We start from the raw sequence: 13,278 nt of genomic DNA, 5'->3' as shown, positions 1-13,278 counted from the left end.
GAAAAATAAATTCCGGGAAAGTAAATTATTTTTCAATATTTAATAGTGTAATGGAAAATAAGTTGGAAAACATTTTCCAGTGTTTGGTTATATCATAAAAAATGAGCTGGAAAATAACTTATTAATATTTTATTTTTTTCAAGTTTATTAAAATAATGAGGAACAAATCTTACAAATTAAAAAGTTGAATGAGAATGAAATTGAAAAAAAATATAGTTTCATAAATTATCTCAAATAAAATAAATAATAATCAAAATAATAGAGATCAAATCTAAAAAATAAAAAAAATTAAAAGATGAAGAAATTAAATAATAATAATTAAAATTTTATAAATTATTTCGAATAAAATAAGTAACAATAAAAAAAATAAGGACCAAATTTGATAGATAAAAAATTTCAATAAAAAAATAATAAGGAAAAAGCAAATAACAATTATAAAAATGAGGACCAAAGTTAATATAAAAATTAAATTTTAAGAGATGAAATTGAAAAATAAATATTCAAAATAAAAAAAAAAAAATATATATATATATATATATATATATATATATATATATATATAGCAATCAAAATATATCCAAATTGGATATAATCAGCAAATAATATGATATTTTTAAATTTTTCACAACTTCCGGAAAGTGTTTTCCGCCCAAAATAAACAGAAAACACTTTCCTGGAAATCAAGCCAAATTTTCCTTTGACTGGAAAGTGTTTTTCGTTGACCAACTTTTCTAATAACAAACAAACACAGGAAAGTTTGAAAAGTGGTTTCCAGGAAACCACTTTTCGGAAAACAAACATATCAAGTTTGTTGAAAATTGATATTTTTTATTTTTTTTATTTTATTTTTATAGAGTTATCCCAATATTATATCTTGGGTTATAAATTCACTAGGTTTGACTTAAACCTTTTTTATTTTTCATTGCTTTTAATTATTTTTTTTTTAAAATTTAGCTCTTCAATATTATATTGGTTTGAGAATTGAGTTTCGTAATTTATTCAGTTTACTTTTTATGGAGTTATCCCGGTCCGACCACTAGGTTATAAATTTGATTTGATTTTTGCTAAAGTAGAATGATAAAAAATTATCATGGTTCTTTTGGATGACGTATTTTTTAGAATTCACATATGTGATAGCTCAAACAGACTTGAGTTAATTTTTATTTTGTAATTTTTTTTTTTTTTATTTTGTCATTTTTATATACTGAAAATTGAGATTCATATTTTTTTTATTTTTCTTTCTATACAATCATGTCATTCTAATTTAATTTTTATTTTGATAGTAAATAAGATCACTAAGATGTTTTAAGAATGTTATAAAGATATATTTTCATAATATTGCAAGTGTTCATCTTTTGCATTGAATCATTGTTGTTTTTCCTCTTTATTTCCTGTCGATATCTTATTTTCTAATTATATTATTAAGTTAATTGAGTTTATTAAAATTATTTAAGTCAATGACCAAAATCTCATATTTGTTTTCTTTTTAAAAAAATATTTGCAACGTTTTGATATCTTTTCTACGATGAAAAAAAATAAATAGACACGCGGTAGAGTACGGGTCACCTATCTAGTCATTAACTATAAATTAAAAGTGAAGGGAGTTTTATCATCTCACTCCTCACAAAGCACTATCTATTTGAACAGTGCTTTGCTTTTTAAATTTTTTTAATCAATGTTTTTTTTTAAAATTTTATTCTTTAATATTAGATTTATTTTTTTATTGAGTTGTCATACTCTTATGACACAGATCGCGGGTTTGGCCAGTTAATTCGGATGACTTAAGTTTTTTTTTTTAAATTTCAATTAATGTTTTTTTCAATTTTATTATTTAATATTGAGTTGATTGAAAATTAGACTTCATGATTTATTTTGTTTACTTTTTATTATGTTATTTCAACCTTATGACCTGAGAATGGTGCTTAACGAGTTAACCTGAGTTGACTCTAGTTGTTTTTTGTGTTATATTTCTAATTGATTTTTTTTTTCAATTTCATCATTCCATATTGGGTTGGTTAGGAATTGAGCTTCATATATATTTTTTTTTTCTATAGGAATATCTCAGTCTCACGATCAAGATCGCAAGTTTTAGCATTTTAACCCTGGTTAAATTAGGTTTTTTTTTTGTTTTTTTTCTAAGAGGTTATCTTGTTCTCATGTCCCGGGTCACAGGTCCTTCAACATTTAATTTTTTTTTAATGGGTTGTCCTCGACTCATGATCTGAGTTGTGGATTTGACTGGTTAACTCAATTGACTTGATTATTTTTCTTTTTTTAATGGACTTTTTTCTTGAGTTTTATCATTTAATATTGTGTTTGATTGAAAATCAGACTTCATAATTTGTTTCAATTTTCTTTTTATTAGGTTATTCCGGTCTCATGACCCGGTAATAGTGCTTAGTGGGTTAACCCGGGTTGACTTGACTTATTTTTTGTGTCATTTTTTTAATTAAAATTTTAATATATTTTATTATTCAATATTGAGTCTGACATGCGCGATTAAAAATTGAGCTTCATAATTTATTTTGATTTGCTCTATATGAGGTTATCTTAGTCTTATAACCAAAGTTATGGATTTGAAAGTTAACTCAGGTTAAATCAGGTCATTTTTTATTTTCTTTGTATGAGGTTATATTAATCTGATGACTCGGGTCAAGGATTTGGTGGATTGACTCATGTTATTTTTTACGTTCTTTTTTAATTGATTTTGTTTAATCTCATCCTTTAACATTTGGTTGATTAAAGATTGGAACATTTGGTTGATTAAAGATTGGAATTCATAATTTTTTTGATTTGTTTTCCATGATATTATCTCAGTCTTATGACCCGGATCGCAGGTTTTAATAGGTTAACTGTGGTCACTCTTTTCGTTCCTTTTATAATTGATTTTTTTTTTCAATTTTATCTCTCAACATTGAGTTGATTGAGAATTGAGTTTCATAATTTATTTTAATTTGTTTTTTATGGGGCTATCATAATCTTATAACCCGGGTCGCAGATTTAACATGTTAACCCGGGTTAATCCAAGTTCATCTAATATATTGTTATTTTAATATTATAAAAAGATATCATCTTGAAAATATTTTTGATCGAACTATGTTTTTACAGATTATATGGGTTGTTTTTTGACGTGCAAAGTCAATCGAGTTACAATAAATCAACTCTCACACAATTCAAATTTTATTTTACCAGAAAAAAATATTAATAACATCTAAAAATTTACTTTCAAGAAAAAATTAACCCAACTCAAAACATATCGCAGTTTAATTATCTATAGCTAGCTAAGTCTGTTTTTCTACAATACATAGCGACAGCGCTCGACTTCTGTTACTAATAATATCCTTCTGAAATCTCAATCTTTAAAGGTTGTCTTGAGGATGCGGGGAACGAAACATTCATTTGTACTTGTATACTTGCCTAAAGTAGATTCTCATTTTCTGCCTCTTCATCCACCTTCAGTTTCTGCCTAAAGTAGACTTTGATGCTAATCATTGTTGTCATCACGAAAACAAACACCAGAATGATCAAGATCATAGACCCAGTTCCACTTGACAATAAATGTACAATTGAAAAACCTGCACAAGTAATTATGATTTGAATGTTAAACTGATCTCCAGATCAAATTATTTACACAGTTGCATCTAAAAATGGCAGCAGAGGACCTAAATGGAAAACAACAAACTTTAATATTTTAATTTCTCAAGGATGAAAAGGGCATAAGTGCTTAGTAATTGTGAAAAATGTGTGTGGGTACTGTAGATAATACTTATAAGTGAAAAAAAGTGAGTGTGACATTTTAGAAAATGGGTGTTCTCTCTGGTGCCCAGGACACTTCATCAAATACCCAGAAGGTTTTTCCTAGTAATGTTTACAATTCAAAGTCATTGCCAATTTGACCAACCTGTTCCAGGCATCAGATCAGTAACCTCTTAGTCAGCAATGTCTAGTAGCTAGCAGTGGACCGGGATTAACACAAGCAGAGTATACTGTTGATCCACAATTTACACTTGACTACAAACAGGAATGTTTTTGTTGTGTTTTTCAAGCTAGCAAACGTTATATTCAACGATCAATCCTGTTCTATTTACTGTGTTGTGACTGCAGATACAAAAACTGAAATGGCCATTCTACAGAATTGCTATGTTAGAGAGGATCTGAAGAAAATGTAAAGATCACGAAAGGTGTTGACTTTACCTTTATCCTGTGCTATGCTGGGACAGCCTGTTTTCAGTCCTTCTTTGGACTGGAACACACACGAGCCTCCTCTTGATTCACAATCTTCACATCCAGGCAAACTCCAAGTCAATCCAAGGCCAAAACTATTGTCAGCAAGATAAGGACTGTATGAAAATGGAATGGGAATAGTTTTCAATTGCCTGCAAGAAAATGGCATGTGAAACGAGGATTCTACGGTGTAAACATGATTCCTGGAGTCACTCAAGCATGAAACTTCGTTGAGAGAAGGCGAAAGCCTGGTTGAACAGTTGAGGTATGTGAAATTCTTCAAAAGATAGTAATACTGGAAAGGTGTGCCAGAGGGGTTGAGATTAAGAAAGACTTCATGGACACAATTTTTGGGGTCAAGAAGACTGAGTTTTCTGAAGTCATAAGAGATGGATTTCACAACCAAGGGTCCATAAGATGGAAAATCAATCATGGTGGTGTTTTCTTTGCAGACAAGGTCGAAACCAGGTTGACCACAGTGCTGGGGCTGCCGGCCTGCTACCCGGAATGGGAAACGAATATCAGGACCGTCGTGACTGCACTTAACCGTTGGGCAGTTGGATTCAAGAGCCTTTATGGTTAGAAACATGGAGAAAAAGAGAATATAGAACATACAAGCATCCATTGTTTGTAATAACAAAGACGCAACTCACAAGGTCCGGCAATACTAAGTAGTTTGGCTGGTTCTCCTTGCTTCTTCCCCCTCTCTATGTCATATAGAAAGACTTGGCGCAAAGACCTTGTCTGATTGATATGTAAGCAAAATAAAAATCCATTTATATAGTCAACTGTCAGCTTATCAAGAAAATATTTACTCCTCGCTATAAATTAATTGCCTTCTAAGTAACTTGTTTCCTAGTACTTTACTAATTTTACCGAGGAAATCTTACGACTGCTTTTCCCAGTGGAACATACAAAGATGCAAACAAAATATATTATTTTCTATGGAAAAAAAAGCACTAGGAAACACGTTACTTAGACGGCAATTAAATAATTAATTAATTTTTACTTTTCCTATTAGGCACCTCTTTTCTAGAGAACGTAAAAGACTGGAAGAGAGACGACCTTAACTGAGTGTGAGACTGCCCTAAGTAACATGTTTGCATTGTGGCGTTTATTTACTTTTAGTCTTTTACTCTTTTGTCATGCTGCTTTCGCTAAACAAGGTGCAAGAATATTTGCTTTACAGAAAGTAATGGGTTTCTTGCAAGTTTCCTCAGGCCTTCGAAATTCGGTTTAATAATATTCAAGAGGCTGCTTGGGACCCAACTAGGGCATAGGAACAAAGTTAGTAGCTCCAGGTTGACTAAAATCCAACCGATGGCCTCTCTTTTACGAAATCTTTAGGCCTCCCTCGATTTGAAGGTGGATTCCTTCGAAAAACGAACTTCAAGGAAAATAATTTATCGTGTTCTTCACCCATTTTTCTTTTGTCTGACAGCATGTTGTATATTGTTAAAATTGAAGTAACGCTGACGACTTTGCAAGAGATTCTGGACATCTTGGCTAAAATTCATGCAATTTCACAGTATAAAAGTAAGTGGGTTGAATTCCTAACTGGGACATTGGTCTAATGGCAAAAGACTCGAAAAGTCAAGTTCAGACTTTTGTTGTTCAAGATGTGTAAATTACTCGTAGCCTTCCTACAAGCACTCTCTTTCTTTTTCTATTTTGTACCTATCGACAAAACCATTTCAGCAATCAACTTTATTCCTTTTTACTGAAGTGATAACTACTACATTCATGAATATGCATATTGAAAACTTCAGGAGATATGAATTGAATTAATGTTAAAGTTTCCATTTCTATAAATTAATATCATCGAATCCATTGCGGCCACGCATGGAATGCTTGACTCGCTGGATTGGCATTCTATTATATCAGCGTACACCGAACATGACCTTTTTCATTTGCATCAGAGTTCATGTCAATTCCAACTTAAAAAGAAAAAAAAAGTATAAACGATCCACATCAAGTACTCCAACAAAGAGAGCTTCTTTGAAATTGATATATATGAGCAGCCCGATTAGGGTTGTCTAACTATGAAAGTACATAAGCTGTTTTGGTACGAGAAGAGGCTGAGGTATAATAATTTATCTAGAGAAATCACAGGCACTCTGGGGCGAGATTATCATATACCAGGAAACATACACTGAAGCATTTAAATAATTCAGCCAAGGCACATTCTCCGATCTACTGAAGATCGTACACCAAACTACAAATAATAGAGAGATAGAAAGAAAAGGAATTGCAGGACAAACCCTATAGGAGTTCCCTTGCTAGCCTCACTGGTTTCTCCTTTAAAAATGCAACTTCACCATTTGGTGAAGTGAGCAGATGATGATTTGAACCCTCTTCTTCGCTCCTTGATGTTGTAGATGATCCAACAGATTCCAACCCGTCGTCATCGTCTACATCGGTATTAGATCAAGGTAAGAAAACATAATATTCATCAAAATACCAAACAACCACATGCAGAAGTCTCCTGGCCTTTACATGCACACACCAATGTAGAAGAGCAACACCCCTTCTTTACAATCAAAGCAGTCATTACAATGAGACCTAGAGCTCAATCATTTGAATGGAGATGGTTTCCCTAACTATATATGCACTGTTCTAAACCTGAATGACCACCTATGCAGGTAGAATAATTATGAGAGCCATGCATCACCATTTAAGTCCCAAACAGTGAGACAGCTAGGACAATCTGCAGCCAGCAGGCAGTTTAGGCCACAGATTTCCATTGTTCAAGTATGTCGCCCAATCATTGCTATCACGATCCATTTTCTACATTATCAAAAAAATCAACAAAGAAATGCTCCTGAGGTTTTTTCTAATTTATTGTACCAGGATGTTGTTGGGTGGCTCTACCTCTGCGTCACATGTGACTGTTAGTTTGCTTCTTGGGCTTTGACCCCATTTCTTATAAAAAAAAGAAGTAATCAAGAATACACAGTAAATCTCTTTGTAGAGGAATACAATTTTATACAGAGCCTTCATCAACTTTGGACACCCAGTAAGAAAATTTCTCTTACAGCAAAAATCTTGAATTAAAAGAGCAGAAACATGATTAATGGAACAAACTTACCAGAAAACGTTGGATGATCTGGAAGATGTCTAACTGCTGTGATCTGTATACTTTCTGGCAGTAAACAATTACAGAAAGAACCTGAAACTTCAAATAAAAACTCCTTGATCAGATTGGGAAAAAAAATAAAACTGGACCCCAAAATCCAGTTTTAGCAGCTAGGCTATATAACCCACATTTATATTATTTGCAAATATAAAAAGCAACGTTGGTTATTAAACAGTTATTGTTAACATGCAAACAGTGGGCCAGGCATAGCTGGATCCAGCTCTAACATATATTCCAACAAAGAGCCACATTTAGAGTTGTGTAATTTATTTATTTTACAAAAATAATTGGTTACTTGAGCGTGCAGAGTACTAGGCCTAGAAGATCTCCAGTGGACTAGAAAGTAGCTTCTCATATAACATGATATGTGACTAACCTAATCGAGCCATCCGATTTACCCATCCAGGAATAGGCTTTCCAGTTAATCGCTTACAGACTTCATCAGTAAAGTGGTTGCAATTCTTGGCAATCAAATGGTAATTGTCTCCATGATATTTTGCAGACAGGTGTTCTATGAATGACCGAAATTCTGATCGAGACATGTTGGTGCTGCCCAATAACACAGACCGTCGAAAAATAAAGCCTGGACAACTTCTTGGTTCCACCTCAAACACCCCACTGGTAGGGTACTCATGGGCTCCGAAGCCATACTCCATGCCATGTACTGATTGAAAGATTAGTTGCAACAAATTAGTGCGCATAAATTTTCAAAAAAGAAATACTGTAGAAAACATGGACAGGTTGATATATTATTCACACAAACCTGATACTAGAGTAAAATATATATCACTGAATTTGAAACATTAAGATAGTTAGAAAATATCAATTCAGTTTGGTTTCGCTTGCCAACTAAAACTGAGATCAATTTGAAGTGCTATTAAGGATTATCAAATTACCACAGCTGTTAAAATTACTTTTAGCCAGATAAGAATTAAAGTGTTTTTTTTTTTTTTTTTTTTTGCTTTAGGAGTTTGAGAGGGCAGTTGTTTGTGCCTTGATTTCCTAAGAAATTTTTCTCCTGAATAACAAAAGTGATAGCGATCTTTCCTGTTAGACCGCTTGCATATAACTATCTACAAATAGCCACAGTCAGTGATTCAGATTAGAGCACTGCCAAATGCTGATAGGAACTGTAGAAAACACATGTGAAGCAAGCAAGTAACACCAAAAAGGTTTAAAGGAGTCTTGCAGCATTATCTGATAAAATAACCCTAGTGCCATCAAATATGATGAGATGTGATAAGCTGAGATCTGATCGCACTGCCTTAAAAGCACCCATAACAACGCATTCTAAAGACAGTACCATGCTTGTAGGTGAAGTAGCAAACTCAAACTTGAGGGATCTTGCAATCATGAGAATTCTAAGTTGAGGGATAGAATGCTACAAAACTTGAGTGGTTTTCTTGTAGCCCTTCCTGGTAATCACTTGATTCCATACCTAACTGATGTCAGCTATTAGGCTATCTGTCCCGGTCCTGCACACAGTAAGCAACTAGGCGCAGCACAGCACCTGTGATTTTAACTATAGTAACCTTGAATTATCACATCCTAATTAAGCCTTTCCAGGAAAAGGGGTGTTAAAACCTTCCATCATCTTGCCAAAAGAAATTCATATCTCAGGGTCATACTAATGAACATCTAGAGGAAACTATCCTACATCCAGTACTAAGTTTTCCTTTTAACTCCAAAAGGAAAAGCTTCAATCAGATGTGACTAAGCCATCTCATGTCCACTATGTTAATACACAATGTGGTTAATTTCAAACAAAAGAACCCTAGAGAGGAGTGTAACGAGAGGAGAATTGGGCCCATGTGTCTAGTGTACAGAAAAAGCTTCACTAACCTCACATACAGTTAGCTCTATCCAATCTGACCAGTGATTCTCAATCATGCAAATTTGAAAAGATGTTAGCACTCCCCCACAAAAAAAGCAAACATATTAAATATGAAATATGTTTCAGTATTCCAAATCATCTATATTGTATCTCTAACAATACTGCTGCCAAAAAGAATAAATGAACCCAAAATCAATGAAATTAACTCTGTATTGTTAGAGATACGCTATAGATTATTTGCAATATTTAAACATATTTCGTATTTCATATGTTTGCTTTTTTGTGGGGGAGTTTTAACATCTTTCCAATTTTTGCTGGTGATGCAACATCACTGGTGTTATTAAATTTCATATTTAACAACCAATTAACTTTACAAAAAAACAAGTAATAGAGAGAAAGTAGAGGGCAAGCATTTCTATTTGAAAACCATATAGTGGCAAACAGGGGAGAATTGCCTAAATGAAGGGGAGTTGCTTATGCATAATGAAATTATAAGGCCACATCATTAGTCAGTTTCCTTGCAAGTTAATGCAACCATTTTCTTCATGGCTACACCCAAATAACTTAAATAATCTCATCAGAGTTCAAACAAATATAAAAATTTAAGAGATTATATTATCTAAATGATATTAACATAAAGAGTAGTGAAATCCACACTTTGCAACATACAATATTGTTTGCTAAAGAGATTGAACATTTGGATAACATTTTTCAAAATTTTACAGAACCTAATATAGATGAATCAAACTTTCTTTTCCACATTATATTTAAAAGTTGAAGGCAAATTATCAAAGCAAAAGAAGCCCGTCACAGTCAACATTTTCTTTCTAGTGTGCAATCCACAATACATTGTGGTTTCACAGTCTGGCATGATACAGATTTTCCAAGGCAGTTATTCAAGGTGCTTGTGAGTTTCTATGATTGTTCTTTCAAATATTGAGCGGATTTAATAAAGGTCTGCTTCTTATCATCTCCGTCTTCCCTCGTTTATATATTTCCAGTGCATTTTCCTGCACCCTCCCCCCCTCCCTCCCTCCCTACAGTAATTGTAGGAATACTTCATTTTTCCAATAAAAAATTAGGGAAGTCTTGTGAGCAGTGTGTTCAAATTCCCTTGCAGTAGGAAATGCTGCTTAGCACGATCTTTTTAGTTAACAATGAGCATTTCTAAAAGTTAGCCTATTTCCACAAATACATGGTGTCACCACAAAGTCCACAAAGAAGAGACCATCCGTCCTTGCTCACAATCTCTTCCAGTTTATAACTTTCATTCTAAAAGTTTGTGAATGTGCAGACCTCTGAAGGAAATAAACCAGCACAAATCTGCTCTTTGCTCCCTCTAGATTAATTTAGGAAGATTGACATGAGTTATGTTACATGTGCAGGATGACAGACATAAGAAAATTTGGATTGTGAATGTATCCTCCCAATGAAACAATAATTATTCTATTAGCATCTATAAAGCTAGATAATTTGCATATTTGTAAACATTATCTCTTTTGAATTAAATACAAAAAAGATTGCATTGCTTGCTTTCAGAATTAGAAGCACATTTAAGTCGCTATTTTACTGTATATTGCATCTTTTACTCCATGTCCACTTCATATTGGTTTAAACATTCTTTGACTGTGATAAATGCATCATAGAGATACATCGGTCCATGTCTCGAGATATCTTTGACTCTTATTTGCAAGAATCCTTTACTCTTAGGTGATCAACCCCATTGCAAACGCAAACTTCTTGTGTTGATCCTATAAAAAATGGTACACTTCTCTGGCTCATGATTCCCTCATCATGAATTTCAGCCTATCTTAAAAAGTCTCCAAAAATAGAAGTTTTACCCCAACATACCCCAACACCAAGAGCAAAATGAGATATCTATGCAGGTCGAACAGTGATTATCACTAGTAGTTTCCATTAGTCCACAACTATCATGCCGAAAGTGAAAAACCTAGAATACTCTTACAAGAAGCAAAATTCAACTAGAAATGCCAAAATTATGCACAATTAAGCAGGGGAAAAAAAAGATTCTATCATCCATTAAAAATCAATAAATTACCTTCAATACCGGAATGGAAGATCCCAAGACCAAACCAGTAGAGGTAGTTATTTATAGGTGTAAGATCATATATGTTAAGATACAACATCACACGACTGCTCCCTCCATTACTCTGCTCCTTCTCCGAGCTTGTACTCGAGCTCGAGCTCAAAGGAAACAACCGCATTGTTTGCAATCAACAACTCTGCAATTTATAGTCCAAAATTTCTATATCACAAGCTCACCATCCTCTACATCAATTCAACAGGGCCCTTAAAAATCATAATAACAGAAATATTACAAGAGCAGCATGGAAAACTGAAGCTACGAAAAGTTTAAGCAAGCAGTCTGGTTGCTGTGAATAGTGAAAAAAGTAGGGGGGGGGGATAAAAGAAAAATATGCTGACTGTTTAGTTTTTTTTTAATTCTTTCTTGCATTTTCTCGGAAAACAAACAGAGGATACAAAGAGAGAGTTAGTTTACCAATAAACTGAGAGTGGAAGGAATTGAAGCGACAAGCCCTAGCAAGAATAAAAAATTAGATACAAATAATCAGAAAAGAATTCAATTCTAACAGAAAAGAAATGGCAATATTTATTTATGAATGTAAGCGCAGAGAGCGTACGAAAGATTTTGTAAATATAGATAGATAGATAATTAGGAAATTGGGTTTCTCAGGTGTGAGAGGATTTGAATCAATTTCCGCTGTTCTTGTATTTCCTTCCAAGGGAGGAGAGAAAGGGAGATAGATTGCTTCAATAATTAGAGCTTCTACGTGATAAAGTTAATTTTTATTTTTATTATTATTAATTGATTGATTTATGGATTAGGAAATTGTGTTTGTCACCTCCTCCATTTTCTTTTTTTTAAAAAAAAAACATTCCATAATTCCGTATCTCTCACAGTTTCACATGTTTCTCATTATTACTGTACCAAATGTAAATTTTTATGTTTTATCATTTTAAAATTTTAAAATGGCATAGAATTTTGTTTAAATTCGTATTTGAAATTGTATTTTTTTTATTTTTTAAATTATTTTTTTTATTTAAAAATATATTAAGATAATATATTTTTTATTTTTTAAAATGTATTCTTAACATCAATACATTAAAACGATTTAAAAAACATTAAAAAATTAATTTTAAATAAAAAGAAATTATCTTTTAAAAAACAATATTTCTAGAGCAAAAACAAACAAAACACAAGGTAATCAAGAATAAAAAAGTTTTATATATAGACAAACATACACACACTCACACAGAGAGAGACATATGAATTACTTTTTCCTGGATAAGGTGATGCCTCTGCAAGAATGGAAAGGAACGTATGATCCAAGCTCTCTGCAAAAGCACAAAATGAATGAACATTCTATCAGATAAAAACACTAGTTACAGTCCAAAACCAGTGGCGAAGTGGAGATTTTTTAGTTATGTTCATTGGTCATTACAGCACTGTACCTACCTACAATCCAAGCTACATGAGACTGAAATTCTGGGTTTTAGAATATGCCCTCCCAGACAAAACATATGTCACAGCAAGTTACGTGCAGAATTATTTTTGAAAATAAAAATAAAATTATTTTTTTATATTTTTAAATAATTTTAATGCATTGATGTAAAAAAAAATATTCTAGATGTGCAGAAATTAAACAAGTGGATCATTAAGTTCCAAAAAAGTAGCTAATAATAATACTAATAATAATCCAACGACTGCTGCCTGAAAAATAAGAAATGTGTTTAAGTCATTGAACAGATAAAGAAAGCATTGTTAATCTTAATAATTAACCAAACTTTCAAATGAAAGCAGTGACCCCTCCTCCGGGGGACAATGCCTTCATATCATTGTCGCGCATCACACATGGCATTGTCTATCTTTGCCTCTGAAAGCGGCTATGGTGGTTGGAAAATGGATTTTGAGCCAGCCCAAAATTTATATATATATAAATAAATAACTAAATTAAAGCTGAAAAAGAAGATTAAGTGCTTGGGTCTGGATGGCCAATAAACTTGGCCTATCAAAAGAAATGGGTTTTTTTTCTTTTTATTT

The 13,278-nt window shown here is 32.7% G+C and overlaps 2 protein-coding genes across 7 annotated transcripts; both read right to left on the bottom strand.

Moving 5' to 3' along the window:
- Nucleotides 1-3,164: 3,164 nt before the first annotated feature.
- LOC18094588 (RING-H2 finger protein ATL22) lies at nt 3,165-5,075 on the bottom strand. 2 transcript variants are annotated; one of them, XR_008057717.1, is made up of 3 exons: nt 4,195-5,075; nt 3,902-4,127; nt 3,165-3,575 (listed from the first exon to the last, which is right to left on the bottom strand). XR_008057717.1 is itself a non-coding variant. In XM_006368923.3 (2 exons), the coding sequence occupies exons 1-2, from the start codon at nt 4,847-4,849 to the stop codon at nt 3,418-3,420; spliced, it is 813 nt and encodes a 270-aa protein (XP_006368985.1). In that variant the 5' UTR covers nt 4,850-5,011; the 3' UTR covers nt 3,165-3,417. The 2 variants fall into 2 exon arrangements, 1 of the variants encoding a protein (XP_006368985.1); XM_006368923.3 differs by lacking the exon at nt 3,902-4,127 and having other exon boundaries at nt 4,195-5,011.
- Nucleotides 5,076-6,200: 1,125 nt separating this feature from the next.
- Nucleotides 6,201-12,030, bottom strand: LOC18094587 (deSI-like protein At4g17486). Of its 5 annotated transcripts, none has more exons than XM_024586855.2 (6): nt 11,858-12,030; nt 11,716-11,753; nt 11,254-11,504; nt 7,737-8,024; nt 7,313-7,399; nt 6,201-6,635 (listed from the first exon to the last, which is right to left on the bottom strand). In XM_024586855.2, exons 3-6 carry the CDS (start codon nt 11,417-11,419, stop codon nt 6,487-6,489), a joined length of 690 nt encoding a protein of 229 aa, XP_024442623.1. In that variant the 5' UTR covers nt 11,420-11,504; nt 11,716-11,753; nt 11,858-12,030; the 3' UTR covers nt 6,201-6,486. The 5 variants fall into 5 exon arrangements, with proteins under 5 accessions (XP_024442623.1, XP_024442626.1, XP_024442617.1 ...); XM_024586858.2 differs by having other exon boundaries at nt 11,254-11,483; XM_024586849.2 differs by having other exon boundaries at nt 11,254-11,437.
- Between the last annotated feature and the right edge of the window lie 1,248 nt (nt 12,031-13,278).

This window comes from Populus trichocarpa, chromosome 1, assembly GCF_000002775.5.
Source record: "Populus trichocarpa isolate Nisqually-1 chromosome 1, P.trichocarpa_v4.1, whole genome shotgun sequence".
Taxonomy (NCBI): Eukaryota; Viridiplantae; Streptophyta; class Magnoliopsida; order Malpighiales; family Salicaceae; genus Populus; species Populus trichocarpa.
This window is presented reverse-complemented; position numbering and strand designations above follow the sequence as displayed.